We start from the raw sequence: 15874 nt of genomic DNA, 5'->3' as shown, positions 1-15874 counted from the left end.
AGCAACAAGAGAATTTCACTTAAAATATTGCAACCCTTTTAAAGATGACTATTTTCAAGTTGCTAGTTAAGATTAAGTTAGTTAACCTAATCCTATAGACAAATTGGGAGGTCAAAATAATAAAGGGAATGGTTTTCAAGGTAGGAATTGGATCATTAATCTTTTTTTCTGAGAATTTTTTACATAACAAATCTCAGATTATTCATAATACTTTTTAAAAAAATATAAGAAATATTTTAGGGTTCTCATGTTTTATGTTCTGTTGTATTGGCCAGTCAAGCCTGCCTGCCCCTTGCTGCTGGTTCAAGAGTTATAAAAACTATGTCAAAATAGAAAGCATAGACAAACCGATCCCATTTGTTGCATTAGGGCACTGTGTGAAACATCGCCATAAAAAACAAATAATTTTTTACCCAGCGTGACTGTTTTTAGATTTTTAAACAGAACTTATGATATACATACCATCCATAATGAATTTACTGGTATCTAAGCCGACATAGTCTAAGAGTTCAAATGGGCCCATAGGATAACCTGCTCCAAGTTTCATAGCAACATCAATATCTTCCTTTGATGCATCTCCTAGACAAAAGATTGACAGTTGAATTGGCAGAATTCTAGCTCTCTTCTTTCATTTATTTTATTTATCAGTCAAATTTATATAGCTGCCCGTATCAATACAAGTGACTCTGGTCGGTGAACAAGAATAAAGTTTATAGCATTACGTAACACAGCACGACTCAAAATCAATATTCTAGTAAATCAGCAGTTTTCCAGAAGAGCCTTGACTAAGGCATTGACTGGTTATATCACAAAAGTCCCCAAAACTGTGACCCAGAGATGCACCCAATAGAAAAGCTGCTTGTTGGTACCCATAGTTCAAAATGGATTCCATTTGAGTATATTTCCTAGCTACCAAGTAGTGTCTCTAAGGAATAAGTCTCATGCATTCCAATGGCAAGAATAAGAGTCATCAAGAAAGTGAGTATTACAGATTTCCACTTCTAGTCTGGAGTTCACTACATACATTAAATCATTCCAATGGCAACTGCATGGTTGATCTACAAGGTAACAGGTAACAGTAAAAAGTTGGAAGCGACCTTGGAGGTCATCTACTCCAACCCCCTGCTCATACAGGATACACCGTTTTTTTCCAGGTCTGACAGTTAGAGGCTTTGTCCTCTGAATAATGGAGACATATTACCCATATTTATTTTATCATAAGCATTTTTGTTCTTTTTTTGTTAACCTTCTCATATTTTACCAAATGTTGGCAGGATGTGGCCCGCAAGCTTTCTACCTTAGTGAAGAAAATGTTCTCAGCAAAGTAAAATTTTGGAAAACAGTCTGTCAGAGCTTTTATCTATTCCACATTTGTGGGGGGGCAGAAGAAAACCACATTAAACCATAAAACATTGCCAGTATAATCTGACAATTAAAACATTTTTTTGATTAGTTGCTACCCCATTTCTTATAATAATCATTCGAATATATGTGTTTCAATTTCTTCTTATATAGCATTTAAAGTCAAAGCAATAGCTGGATTCAAGGACTACCATTAAATGAAGTTCAATAAATGTAAAAGTTTCAAATCAGAAAATAAACCCACCCAGTTGCGCAAATATAATGGCTGGTTAAATTTGGAATGCAACATTTTGTTGAAGCATTTTATATGACAATATTTTAGAGAATTTTTTTTTAATACAAAACCAGTCCTTTGCTTTAAAAAAAATTACTAATTTCTTCTTATTCTGCCTTTGAGGAGTAATTAGCAATATTTGTTGATGGATAAGCAAGAAATACAGCTAATCTTGCTTCACAAGATGAAAACACTTATAAGATCTACAAAGGAAGCATTTAATATCTAAAATATATTTACAGGATCTTGATAATGGAAGTCTTTTATCTGCAAAGTGGAAAGGCTGCCTTCCAAACAAAATGTTTGAAATAATATTCTTAATAGCAGACAGTCATAAAAGGGAGCTTAATCCTGAGTAGTTACAGAAAGGAAAGTTCTCTTTAGCTCTTTATATAGCAGCCATGCTTGCTTTGAAGAACACACGGCTTACTTCAAGAGTTAACTGACTTTTAGGTTTGAAAGAAAAGGACAATAATTATCCTTATTATCCCATATTTCCATCAACATGTCAACAAACAGAACACATCTTCCCTATCCTGGCTGCTCTCCAAGTGTGTGGACTTCCATTTCAGCCTGTAAGAGGCTGAGGGAGCCCTAGGAAGGCCCGGACGGGACCCGGGAGGGCAGATCGGGCCCTGGAACTCTCCATTTCGGCCTGTAACAGGCCAGGGGATGGCCCTGTAACAAGCCGCTCGCGACGGCAAAGAGGCAAAGGAAGGCTCACCAGACAGGCAGGCAGGCGTGGGAGGCAGTGGAGAATGGTGAAGGAAGGCTCAGCAGGTAACTGGGCCACGTGGGAGGCCGAGGTGAAGGCAGGCAAGTGGGCTGGGCCACGGGAGTCACATGGTCAAGGCAAGCGAACTAGTGAGCAAGGGAGCCAGATAACAGCAGGCTATGCCATGGCCAGGGTGGGCGAGGCGAGATAAGGAGTGACTGGGAGGAGCAGGGACAGCCACCGGTGCTATTAGCCAGTTCTCTGAACTGCGCAAAAATTTAAAACCCGGTTCACCCAAACCGGTCCAAACCAGCTGAAGCCCACCTCTGAAATACCTGGAGGGCACTAAAATTGCCAGAAAGTTGAGTAAAAATTCATTCAAAGTTAGGAATCCTCCATTTTTCCCAAAAGGCACTCCTCAAGACAGTTTTGTGATAATTTTGGAATGAAGTCATGGGGATCCACCTTAAAAAAACTAAGACCTTTGTTCTATTCTAGTTCAGTTGACATCAGTTAACCTATTCCAAGGCTAGAAAACCCCATCATCCTTTTGTTTGTTTGTTTGTATGCTCACAATCTCACTGGGTTCAGCACTTTCAGGTCAACCTCTTGCAAGATGAAACTTCACTTCATTCAGTATTGCAGCTATAATTTTAATATGGATTTTTCTAGTAACATAAAAAGCTAATTATACTTTCAATTCCAGCAATAATCACCAGAATGTAATCTATTTCCCTAATGTCACTAGAAGCTTTTGGAAATGGGAGATGGAGAGGGCTTTTATTAAAAAGAAAAAAAAACCAGCAGCTACAGAAGACCCATTATCCTACATAACAAAATTGGCTGGAAGGATATGAAATGAATTTTTTGCGCTCATTGTCATTTAAACAGAAATTTGAAAGAGGTATCTTAGGGATGTACACAAAATGGAAAATGTATTTTGCCAAACAATTCTGGGTGCACTGCTGCTCAACAGAAACATAATCAGGAACATTTTGATTGTTCCAGATTTGTGTCAATATCTTTACTTCAAACGTGGCAACAGGTTGCTTCCCCAATTCGGAATCTGCCCAGTGCCTCCCCTCAGGAAAGATTCTGGTGGGAGCAGGATGGCTGAGTATCATAGATACTAAAGGGAGGCAGGGAAAGGAAGTAATGGGAAGATCAGGGAAGTGGATGGGCGGGTTGGATATGATAACCTTGAAGACAAGATGTCAGTTTTGAAGACAAGTTTCTTTTTTGCTTCTTAACTGCCACATATTTTAGATGGGGAAGTTGGGAGGGGGTTGTTGGAGCAATAGAAAGTCAGTCATAACAACATTCTGTATTCAAGGACTTTTGCCTGGGTCTGATGGAGACTTCCTGAAGATTGTATCCAATTTACTGTGAAGAGTTGATTGGACAATGTGATGAACTTGTGGGTGTGGGGCAGGGCTGTGAACTGTCAACTAGGTGTGGAAAACTTGGAAGCTTTCAGTTTCGGGTTTTCCCAGCTGTGCCAACATGATATCTCTAATAAATTGGAACTTTGAGGAACCTCAAGCCTCAGAGCTTTATTGGGCGTGTTCCTTGGAACCCTGACACAAGGATTTTGGAAATGAAAGCTACAGGAAGATAGGAAAAGTAAAGAGATGGAAAGATTGAGGGGGCTGATCATCTGTTGCCGTCCTTGGCTTTTTCCCTGCTCTTCCCCAAACATACAATTCTGCCTGGAACATGCATATTTTGGTCAATTGCCAGACTGAATAGCTTTTGTTTGGAAATAGTTGTGAATGTAAGGTTTTGTTCAGCTACACTAGACACAGTAATTCCTACTACATGAACTAGTGAGCTGTTTGAAGGGTCTATCTCTATGAAAACAATGGAAGACTCCTAAATAAGGTAACTTCATTCTAGGATTTCTCCCGGGGGCTTTGCAAAGACCTCCTTAGTTTGGGTCTAGTGTGGATGAAAGACATCATACTGTGAAGGGTACCAACTTATCAAGGAATAGAATAGTTTGAGGTTCTCATACATCCAAACACTATTAGTATCTCTTCTAGAAGTTACTTTGTACTGGATCAGTATCTAAGTGGATCTAAGATACACCAAGAATCCTTAAAATAATCTTACATAGTCTGAAAACTACGGAAATGGCTAAATGTTACCTGATTTGGCCTTTTTATTCTTAGAAAAATACATATTTTATTTACTGTATTTTTCGGAGTATAAGATGCACCAGAGTATATAACGCACCTTAGTTTTTGGGGAGGAAAATAAGAAAAAACCTGATTGGCAGGTGGATTGGCCTCCCGGAATACCCCCCATCAGCTGTTCCCAGAGGTGAATTTTAGCAACAGATTCCATGGTTGGGAGCTCTGTGCCTTGCTTTTTTTTTGCTTTTTTTTCTGCCTCTGAAAGCCTTTGAAACAGAACTTCAGAAAAAAAGCCTCCAAAGCTCTGTTTGGGGGCTTCTTTTCTGAAGTTCTGTTTGGGGGCTTCTTTTCTGAAGCTGTTTGGGGGCTTCTTTTCTGAAGCTGTTTGGGGGCTTCATTTCTGAAGCTTCATTTTTGATGCTTTTTTCAGTCTCTGAAACCTCCATTTGAGAAGCTGGGCGGGGCTACATTCAGAGTATAAGACACATCCAGATTTTCATCCTCTTTTTTTGGGGAAAAAGGTACGTCTTATACTCTGAAAAATATGATAGATATTTGTAACCCACCTTTATTATTTTTGCAAATAAGTCAAGGCAGCGAACATACCTTCTTCTTCCACTTTTCCCCACAACAACTCTCTGACGTGGGTTGGGCTGCGAAAGAGAGTGACTGACTTATGTGACGGACGTAAAGTCATACTGGGCGTGGAAGACATGGAAGTGAAAAGAGGCAGCAGGCACAAGAAAAGCCTGCTCAACTGAACCCTTTAATTCTCACAAAAACCATAGTCAGCTATCGGATAAAAAACAAGAACAAAAACAGGCAAGCTGGGGGCTACTGAAATATTGGTGGAGATGTACATGCATGTGGGTAGGTTGACAATTTTCTACAATTTTACCCCTCTCAAAAAGCCGAACTGCTTCCATCAGGTAAGGCACAAGAAGTCGATTCACAACGAAGCCAGGAGTATCCTATGAAAAAAACACACCAGGATTTATGGTCAAAAGAGATCCCTATATAAATTACAATATAAATATTACTGGCAGTCCCCCACTTAACGATTCTTCATTCAATAAGCATTCAAAGTTGTGTTGTTTTGCCAAGCTATTGCTAAACGAATGGTAGTTATGGACAGTTCTCCAAGTTATGGTTGTCGCAGCACCCTCTGCTGATCAAAATTTGGGTGCTTGGCAGTCCAGCTCATTTACAGCTATAGTATGTACTTCAGCTCTCCCCACCCACCTGTCTCTCCCCCATCTTTGTCCTTTTGGCAGTTCTCTGCCTACCCCTGCCATTCCCCCATCCCAAGCTCTTCTCCCCCCCCCCCCATTTCTGGCCTCCTGAAGAGGCTGGGCGCATCTCAAAAGCAGGAGGAAGAAGACTATGAAAGCCAGCTGGGGAGAGCAGGGGGGGCGGTAGGGATAGGTAGAGGGGGTGGAGTGCAGGAGAGAGATAGATGGTCAGAACCGAAGCAGCAGCAAATGAGGCAGGAATGTGGTAGGTCAGGAAAAGCAGGAGGTCCTCACCTAACAACATGGCCCTTGCCCAACAGCCACAACTGGGACTATCAAAACAGCCATTGGTAGGTGGCATAGTCATAATATGTTCTGCTTAATAACCTTTGCTTAAAGATGGAAATGCATGCCCCCATTAGGTCTGGTAAGCAAGGACTGCCTCTATAAACAAATAGTGTTACTTACTCTTTTTGTTACATATACAGATGGCTACTATCAACTTGCCATGACTGTATATGGGGGGAAAAAAGAGGAAATAAGGCCAGGTTCGTGTTAGACTGAAACCAAAGTCTTCTTAAAATAGTCTGTAACTATGGTATGTTATATCCCTCCATCTTAGGTGGTGGGTAGTTTGGCATCCAAAAAATGGGCTTCCAAACTGAGATAAAGGTGAAAAATCCTCACAATGGCCAGGTGTGAACCTACTGCACTATTATTCTGAGATAAACTTGCCTTGCACGATATTGGATTTTTCCCAACTGCTCTGCTGAAATCCATGAGAGACTCAAAAGTCTTCTGGCTCGTCATCGGCGTCTTGATAACCTAGCAGCAAAGACACTATCAAGGTGAAGGGACTTTCCTCAATCTCAAAAACAATTTCATACAATACCATAGTGCAGGAGAGAGATGAACCAAATCAGACTAAAAGGTAAAGGTAAAGGTTCCCCTCGCACATATATGCTAGTTGTTCCCGACTATAGGAGGCGGTGCTCATCTCCGTTTCAAAGCCGAAGAGCCACTGCTGTCAGAAGACATCTCCGTGGTCATGTGGTCGGTATGACTAAATGCAAAAGGTGCACGGAACGCTGTTACCTTCCCACCAAAGATGGTCCCTATTTTTCTACTTGCATTTTTTACATGCTTTCGAACTGCTAGGTTGGCAGAAGCTGGCACAAGTAACGGGAGCTCACCCCATTACGCGGCACTAGGGATTCGAACCGCTGAACTGCCAACCTTTCGATCGACAAGCTCAGAGTCTAAGCCACTGAGCCACCGCATCCCCCTTTCCCCCCCCAAATCAGACTACATTTCTTTAAAACTCAAGTGCAGGTAGTCCTTGATTTAACAACAATTCATTTAGTGTCCGTTCAAAGTTACATCGGCACTGAAAAAAGTGACTTATGACCGTTTTCCACTCTTTACGACCTTTGTAGCATCCCCATGACCATGTGATCAAAATTCAGATCCACGGCAACTGACTCATACTTATGACTGTTGCTATGTCCTAAAGTCATGTGATCCCCTTTTGCGACCTTTTGACAAGCAAAATCAATGGGGAAGTCAGATTCCCTTAGCAACCAGGTTACTAACTTATTAACTGTGGTGATTCACTTAACAACTGTGGCAAGAAATGTCGTAAAATGAGGCAAAACTCACTTAACAAATATCTCACTTAACAACAGAAATTTTGGGCTCAATCATGGTCGTAAGTCAAGGACCACCTATAGTTTAATGACAAGGAACTTCTTTTCCAACACTTCTCCAACATTTGTTAAATGGGTTTGTCCCATTTTATGACTTTTCTTGCCATGGTTGTTAAGTGAATCATTGCATTTGTTACGTTTGTTACATTGCATTTGCACCGGCTTCCCCATTGACTTTGCTTGTCAGAAAGTCCCAAAGGTGATCACATGACATCAGGACACTGCAGTCGTCATAAATATGAACCAATTGCCAAGCATCTGAAATTTGATCATGTGACCATGGGGATAACTGCATCGGTCATAAGTGTGAAAAAGGGTAATAGGTCACTTTTTTCAGTGCCGTTGTTCAATTTCAATTTCAAATCTTTATTGTCAGTGCAGAACATACGTACAATGAGACTGGTTAAGCTCCCTCACTGCACCCCCCACCAACACAATACAACTCACAGTGAAGACAGAAAATCCCTAACCCAATAAATCATATTAACAAAACCACGGCTGTCTGTTGGGGGCGAGTCACTGGCCCCAACAGAGAGGGTACGCAACTTAGGCGTTCTCCTGGATGGATGGCTGTCGTTTACAGATCATTTGGCGGCCGTCTCCAGGAGAGCCTTTTACCAGGTTCGCCTGGTCCATCAGTTGCGTCCCTTTCTGGACCGGGATGCCTTATGCACGGTCACTCATGCTCTCGTCACTTCCCGTCTGGATTATTGCAATGCTCTCTACATGGGGCTACCCCTGAAGTGCACCCGGGGACTCCAGTTAGTCCAGAATGAAGCTCCGCGGGTGATCGAGGGAGCTCCTCGTTGCTCCCGGGTAACACCGCTCCTGCGCAGTCTGCACTGGCTACCTGTGGTCTTTCGGGTACGCTTCAAGGTTTTGGTTACCACCTTTAAAGCGCTCCATGGCTTAGGGCCCGGGTACTTACGGGACCGCCTGCTGTTACCGTATGCCTCCCATCGACCCGCACGCCTCACAGAGAGGGTCTCCTCAGGTGCCGCCTCCAAGCAATGCTGGCTGGCGGCCCCCAGGGGTAGGGCCTTCTCTGTTGGAGCACCTACTCTCTGGAACGACCTTCCCCCCGGTTTGCGTTTAATATCTGACCTTCGGACCTTCCGCCGGGAATTAAAAACTCATTTATTTGTTCAAGCGGACTGGACTGATTTTAAATTTTAAATTTTAAATTTTAAATTTTTTAATCTTTTGTAATTTTATATGGGGTATTTTAGGTTGGTCAATCTGACGGTTTTAATTCGGCCACTATTGAATAGGTATTTTAAATTGATATTTTTAACTTTGTATATTTACTGTTTTTTATCCTGGCTGTACACCGCCCTGAGTCCTTCGGGAGAAGGGCGGTATAAAAATTTAAATAAATAAATAAATAAATAAAAACACCCAGTCCTATTCCACCAGTGGTTTTCCACATTACACGCCGGCCCTGCAGTCCATCATACTATCTAGTTATAGTAGATAGTTATGATGTTATTTCTCATTCAGGAGTCTGACAGCCCACGGATAAACTGTTCTTCAGCCTGTTTGTGCGGCTGGTTATATCTCCTTCCCGATGGTAGGTAACTTTGAATGGTCACTAAATGAACTGCTGTAAGTTGAGGACTACCTGTAGTCTTGAATATGTATTAATCCAAAGCAGGGGTGTCAAACTCGTGGCGTCATGTCATCACATGACGTATCGCGACTTCTTTCTCCTTCGCTAAAATGGCGGTGGGTGTGATCAGCACATGACGGATCCGGCCCATGGGCTGCGAGTTTGACACCCCTGCTCCAAAGATTCAAGTCCAGTTCTTTTTTTTTTTTTGCTTGTTGCTGGATTTCTCTTTGGTATCTGCTTGGATGCTGTTGGGACAGAATCTTAAAACAAATGGCTATTTTATCCGCTCCGGCAGAATTCTTCTTATTGGGTTCTAGCTCACAATAGTGAGGAAAATGTTAATATCGATTTTAGCCTCAATAATTTTATTTATATATTTGTTTCCATTATTAATTTGCACCCCACCTTTATTATTTTTATAAATAACTCAGTAACGTTTAAATAGCAGCATGCATTAAACATGGCACAAGATTTATTTTAGAATACTGTTAAGACTCCTTACCTCTACAAGCTTCATCAGAGGTACCGGGTTAAAAAAATGTAAACCGCCAAACTGATCCTGCCGGGTGGTAGCATTAGCTAAGACCGTGATTGGCAAAGATGAAGTGTTGCTAGCAAATATGGTGTGCCTGGGGAGAAAATAATATTCACCTTACATTAGTTGCAGCTCTTCTTTCTTCGAACACCTAACAATACTTTTAATTCAACAATATTGGAAAAATGAAGAAACACCGCGAGACGAAGAAATAATTAGGAAGATACTAGACTGTGCAGAAATGGACAGACTTACAGTGAAGATTAAACAAAAAGGAGACACAGAATATTATCGAACATGGATTTTATTTTACCAGTAGTTGGAAAAAAGAGGAGAAGATTAAGACTGTAACCTGTACTGTTAAGCAATTAAATAACCCAAACAACAAGATGTTTATTAAGCACTAACAAAATGTAAACAATAGAAAAAGACAACCTCAAGCCTTCCTTTCCTAATAATCAATCCACATGGCATTCTTTTTTAGAAATCAGATTACTTTAGCATATAACCAGAGTTAGATATCCTTTAAAATCAAAGTATTCCCCAAAAGAATAAAACCTATTACTGTACTTGTAGCATCATCTGACACAAAAGGAACCAAAAGGAAAAAAATATGCTTATTTCCCTTCATTGTTCATTTCAAATTCAGCAAGAATCTAATCTCTCTCATAAGTCAAGTTTATAATAAACTCAGAGTAATCATTAAAATATTAACATAATAGCAACTCAAGGCTAGAAGAAAGGAAAAATGCATAAACTCAACCTCTAGATTCCATGATTTCCATGAGAAAATATTTATGCACTATTTCATCATCAGATGCATGTAACAGGAATTTCAAATAAGGAGGTACATTAACCACCACCAAAAGTCTCACCTCCTTATCAAAGCTGCTGCTAAAGTGTAAATTTAATATGACCGTATATGACCATTATTAAATATACATAAAGTAATCTTAGTAATTGTATTTTAATTAAATTTCAGTTTTATAGTTCTTGTCCACCCGCTTTCTCCTGACTCTCCAACTTTTGGGAGTGCAATTCCCAAGATCCCATTGAATCATCATCTTCATTTAATGACCCCATAATCCCTTGCAGGAAGGAATCTGTGCAACTGAACAGAGCTAGCAGAGTGATTTAATGGCTGGATGCCCTTCCTGTCACTAATGCGGAGTTTTGTTTAGTAGATATATTTCCAGTGTGCCCAGCGAGAGAAATATCTGCCTCTATCTAGGATTGAACTCACAGCCTTCTGATTGTGAGGTGAGGGCTCTACCTCTAGGCCACCGCACCACTCCATAGATCCCAAGATCTCATTGAATGGCTAGCCTTAAATATTGCACGTCCCTGATGAAGTGTACACGACTAATTATATTCCTAGTTTTCAAAACATTTGCAGAAGAATAAAGAAAATTCATGTTCGTTGAAGGTAAGTTTAAAATCAGACACCTGGAACTGGGGAGTAAATTGCCGCATGAGGTTTGCAATATGCTATTTACATTTAAAAATTCAAAAACTGTTGATACAGTTCACTTGTTTAGCATTCCCGACTGATAAGTTTTCTTTCAAGATACACCATTCCATCTTTACTCTAATTTTTGCCCTTTTCTATGTTCCTCCATGTTCTCTGCTTCAATTCTAACTCAGTTATTTTAGATTCTTATCACTCTTTGATCACCTGCCTTATTATTTTTTTTAACACATCTTGTATTTTTTTTCTACACTTTGCAGAATGTGGCTTTGTCAAAATTCAGCCTACTCTGCCATTGGCGCTTGTTTTAGTTTGCTATTAAAAGGGGCGATATGGATACTATGATCTATGAAAAATACAACCATCAAACAAGCTTGTACTCTATTCATTCCACCATCAACCCTTAAAATCTATTTAGTTGATTATTTTATCAATGATATTTTGATAAAATTGCTCAATTTTGAACAGTAATTCCTCTGAAACAGCGATGATTACCTTTCTTTGGAAGAAGAAGAAATGGGACTTTGCCTAAATAATTTACTAGAATGGTTCTTTGGTGTAGGAATATCTTTTTAATCTTTGATCACAAGTGGAGAATTACACCACTTTCTTTCTTTCTGAAGTTAATATTTTCACTCAGACCTCTCCTACGGAGTAGAGAATATCTTAAAATGATAAGAACCATCAATGTGAAAGTAAGATGAGTTCTCAGCTTCTGGTGAGCAAAATATTATTTGGAATGCTTTATTTGGCATGACAAAGAAAAGAAAGGGGAAGAGTATATTCTTTTTATCGCATTAAGCCAGCAAGTTAAAATAAAAGCTAATATAGAAGATTCTTTGTGTGTTGAATCACACTTGGCCAATAAAAAATTCTATTCTATTCTATTCTATTCTATTCTATTCTATTCTATTCTATTCTATTCTATTCTATTCTAATATAAAATTAAAATTGTCAGAACAATTAAGCTACATCAAGTCTCTATACAACTTTGGGTTTCCATTAACTATATTTTAATTTATAACCAAGTGACTTAAATTCAAACGAAGATTCATAGTGGGTAACCCCTGACTCTCTCAGAAAGATTCTAACTTCTGATGTAACAGCAAAAGAAAATTATTAAATACATGAGAAAAATCATACTAGTTGTACTTAATGAATATAGGTACTTGCATAATGACAGAAACTGGGACAGCAGCTCCGTTGCTAAGCAATTAAGAGAGACAAAGCACATTGTCACGTGACTGCACCAACTTATAACAGCAGTTGTGGCTGGCCATACCGATTGCTGTTGTTCAGTGAATCCCATATAATGCAGTGTCATATGACTGCAATTTGCAACCTCCTGCCAACTTCCCCAATGACTTTCCTTGTCAGAAGCTGACAGTGAAGGTCACAAATGGTGATCATGTTACTCTGTGATGTCATAATTGCAAGCCACTTGCCAAGGGCCCAAATCATAATGACGAGCCTGCAGGGACATTGCAACAGTCATTAACTACGAGGATCTTTCGTAAGTCCCCCTCATTCAGCACCATTGTAACTGAATAGCCGCAGAACAAGTGGACTTTAAGGAAGAATTATGTGCATACGTTTATTTTAATTGAATTTAGATGAATTCAAAATTAATGTTCATCTTTGCTGGATCCACATTTTTGGGCCAAACCCAAAACACGGGTCGGCAACCTTAAAGAGCCACAAATGCCCTAACTGGAAGCCCCCTGTTCAATTTTGGAGTCAACCGGAAGTCTGGTTCTCCCACCATAGTTTCCTTTTAGTGCAAGGTCCTTTTTCCTCTGCCGACCGGAAGTCTGGTTCCCCCACCATAGATTCTCCTCCTAGCATGGCATCCTTTTTCCTCTACTTGTTCTAACCGAAAGCCCTATCAATTGTGGAGCTGACCAGCAACAGGGAGCCGCAACAGAGGAATGAAAGAGCCACATGCAGCTCCAGAGCCACGGGTTGCTGACCTCTGCCCTAGCACATCAATTAAACCTTTTTGTAAGCTTGGATATATACTGTTATTGGTTTATCAAAATATTAAATGTAAAGACAAATGAAAATAATGGGAAAGAAAGGGAGATGAAAAGGAAGAGGGAAAAGTGTAGGGAAAAAGGAAAAAAGAAAGACAAGCATTGACTTCCGACTCTTTTTAACGCAGTAGAATAAGATAATAACACACAACTGCCATTTTTTACTGTTACTAGCAATTTCTATAACAATAAATCTATCTAATCAACAAAACTCAAAATCCAAGTGTCATTCTTTTTTCACCTCAAGAACAGATCCAGAAGCAGTTTCCAAGTAAAAACAGAATTAGTTGAAATCTTTTCTTTAATGAAAGCAGACATCTAGCAAAGCTGCTTTTCCTTTGAAATAAATAAATGTTCTCCCCATTTCTCTTAAATCAGTTAACATTTTCAACTGATTATTTACGCAACTGGTCAGGAGTTTATTTGAGTTGTGAACAGGACAATCAACCCTACATTTAAACTTTTCTTAGACTAATCATTAAAATCATCAGAAGAAAGTACAGTCCTGCAAATTAATATTTTCATCTCTCTAGTTGGTAATGACTTTTTGTATTTATCTTGTCTGTATTTGAAAAATACTGTATAATTTGAAAAACATACTCCGCCGCAAACGTATCCAATGTCTTGAAGAGCTCAGTTTTTGGGGTTAAGTGTTCCAAAATGGCCTCCACCACAAGGTCAGTGCTGTGGACTACAGAGACCGGATCCGTGTTCACTGTTATATTCTTTAAGGTCTTCTCAACAAATTCTACACCAGCCTGCAAAGTTGAAAAAGCAATAAAATTTGTTTACTGAGTGTTACACTTATCTGTGTAAACAGAAGCTTGCTTTAAAGTCATTTGTATTTTATTTATTGCCCAAATTATATAGCCACCAGTGGTGGGTTTCAATTTTTTTTACTACCGGTTCGGTGGGCGTGGCTTGGTGGGCCTGAAGTGGCTTGGTAGGCGTGGCAGGGGAAGGATACTATAAAATCTCCATTCCCACCCCACTCCAACATTACACTACTGTAAAATCTCCATTCCCTCTCCAATGCAAGGTAGGTTACTGCAAAATCCCCATTTCCTCCCGATCAGCTGGGACTTGGGAGGCAGAGAATAGATGGGGGTGAGGTCAGTCAGAGTTTTTACTACCGGTTCTCCGAACTACTCAAAATTTCTGCTACTGGTTCTCCAGAACTTGTCAGAACCTGCTGAAACCCACCTCTGATAGCCACCCATTTCACAAAGGTAACAATAAAGCCAATAATTACAAAGTCCTAAATAACAATCAAAACATGTAATAGAATGCGGTATTATAAAATATTAGGAATCTGTTTGTGCATATTGAACTGATTGCTTGTCCCTCAAATAGCAAAACGCATTAGAGAAAAGGAAACCACCGGCAGCTTTATGTCCTCCCCCCCTGCCCTGCCCAATTAAATGATGAAATTCCACCTCTGGGGCTTCACACAATTTTCCATGTGCAGCTGCTCTGATTCCCTCCCCGTTTGGCAGCACATGTTCCAACTGTCAGCACTGATATCCATCATTATGACAGAACTTCAAAGATACAATCACCAACACACCTGAATCTGAGCTTTCCACTCTACACAACCGGGACACATTTGCACCATCTCTTTCAAAAAATATTACCGCATAAAGCAGGTGCCACTTGTCTCAACTTTTGGCTTCAGACACTGAAGACAACAAGCTTTGAAGGCAACATGCCTGAAGCAAAAGGATGCTGCTACTGAAATGCTCAAACTTACAAAACACCAAGAGCAGCTTCATGCACTTTAAAAGCAAGTATTCTATGTGTTGGAGCAGAAAGGCACTGAAAGGTTCAAAAAGAAGCAATATGGGTTGTTCTACTTCAGTAGGTAAAAGCCCTTTGGATTGGCTTCAAAGGGGAGATTCAACCAGATCACCTTCAATTTGAAGCACCCAGTGAACCTTTAACAGGTTTTGTCTTTAGAGGCTACAAATGCGTATGAAACAAGTAACCTGTAGAAGCAATACTTTTCGAGGACTTTTTGCAATGGTTATCTATGCTGGATTTTGATTTTATAAAAAAAAAGTTTTAAAAAATCAATACCTGTTTGATTTTAGTTTAGCTTTCCTCGTGTTCCCAAAATTTTACTTCCGCATAACAGCCTTCCTAAATCTAGTAGCCACCCAATACAGCTGAGACTCCTTTATTGTATGTTGGGGAAAATTGGCCCCTTGTACTAAACCTGAAAAAGAACACTAGCCTTCTCAATATTTATAAAAAGTCACCTCGGGTTTGTCTGCAAACTTTTTCTTTGATAGTTTCTTCAGACTATCCTCAATTTGTTTCTTGGCCTTATTTAATATTTCATCTGTCTGGTCCACTAATACCACCGTGTGGCCAGTTGCGGCAGCAACCTGTAAAAAAGATAGGAAAGGGGGAGGAAAAAGAGAAGTTAATCCATTACCTACAAAAAAGTGATGGACCCTAAGTCATCTATTGGACATTGGGAGCAAGTTGAAATTTAAACATGGTGCTGACAAAACTTAGATCTGTATATCTCAAATATCAGCCAAGCAAAATTCCTGAAACAGATAAAGGATCAGCCCCATAAAAGGAGACCTTTTTATTGGCCTTCTGTTTTCAGAAGCACCTTTGTACACAATCCTTCTGCTCCTCCTAACAGGGACTAAAGTATGAAACCACCCAACTTAACTCAAAACCGAATTCAACTAAATCAAATTTAAATTAACCAAATTTCTGTCCATTCTTCCCATATACCAAGACATAAGTAAAAGCAGAAACTGCCATGCTAACTAGGGGAAAAATAAC

At 39.8% G+C, this 15874-nt stretch overlaps 1 protein-coding gene across 1 annotated transcript in view; it reads right to left on the bottom strand.

The window, feature by feature from the left end:
- HADH (hydroxyacyl-CoA dehydrogenase) overlaps window positions 1-15874 on the bottom strand; it is a 30992-nt gene that overhangs the window by 826 nt on the left and 14292 nt on the right. The window contains exons 2-7 of the mRNA XM_058193263.1: window positions 15331-15459; window positions 13673-13830; window positions 9539-9665; window positions 6454-6543; window positions 5385-5457; window positions 463-579 (exon numbers count right to left, since the gene is read on the bottom strand). Of these exons, the coding sequence (XP_058049246.1) occupies window positions 463-579; window positions 5385-5457; window positions 6454-6543; window positions 9539-9665; window positions 13673-13830; window positions 15331-15459 (694 nt within the window). The remainder of the gene's footprint in view (window positions 1-462; window positions 580-5384; window positions 5458-6453; window positions 6544-9538; window positions 9666-13672; window positions 13831-15330; window positions 15460-15874) is intronic.

The sequence above is a fragment of the Ahaetulla prasina genome, chromosome 8 (genome assembly GCF_028640845.1).
Source record: "Ahaetulla prasina isolate Xishuangbanna chromosome 8, ASM2864084v1, whole genome shotgun sequence".
Taxonomy (NCBI): Eukaryota; Metazoa; Chordata; class Lepidosauria; order Squamata; family Colubridae; genus Ahaetulla; species Ahaetulla prasina.
Note: the sequence above shows the minus strand (reverse complement) of the source record. Positions and strands in the feature narration are given on the sequence as shown.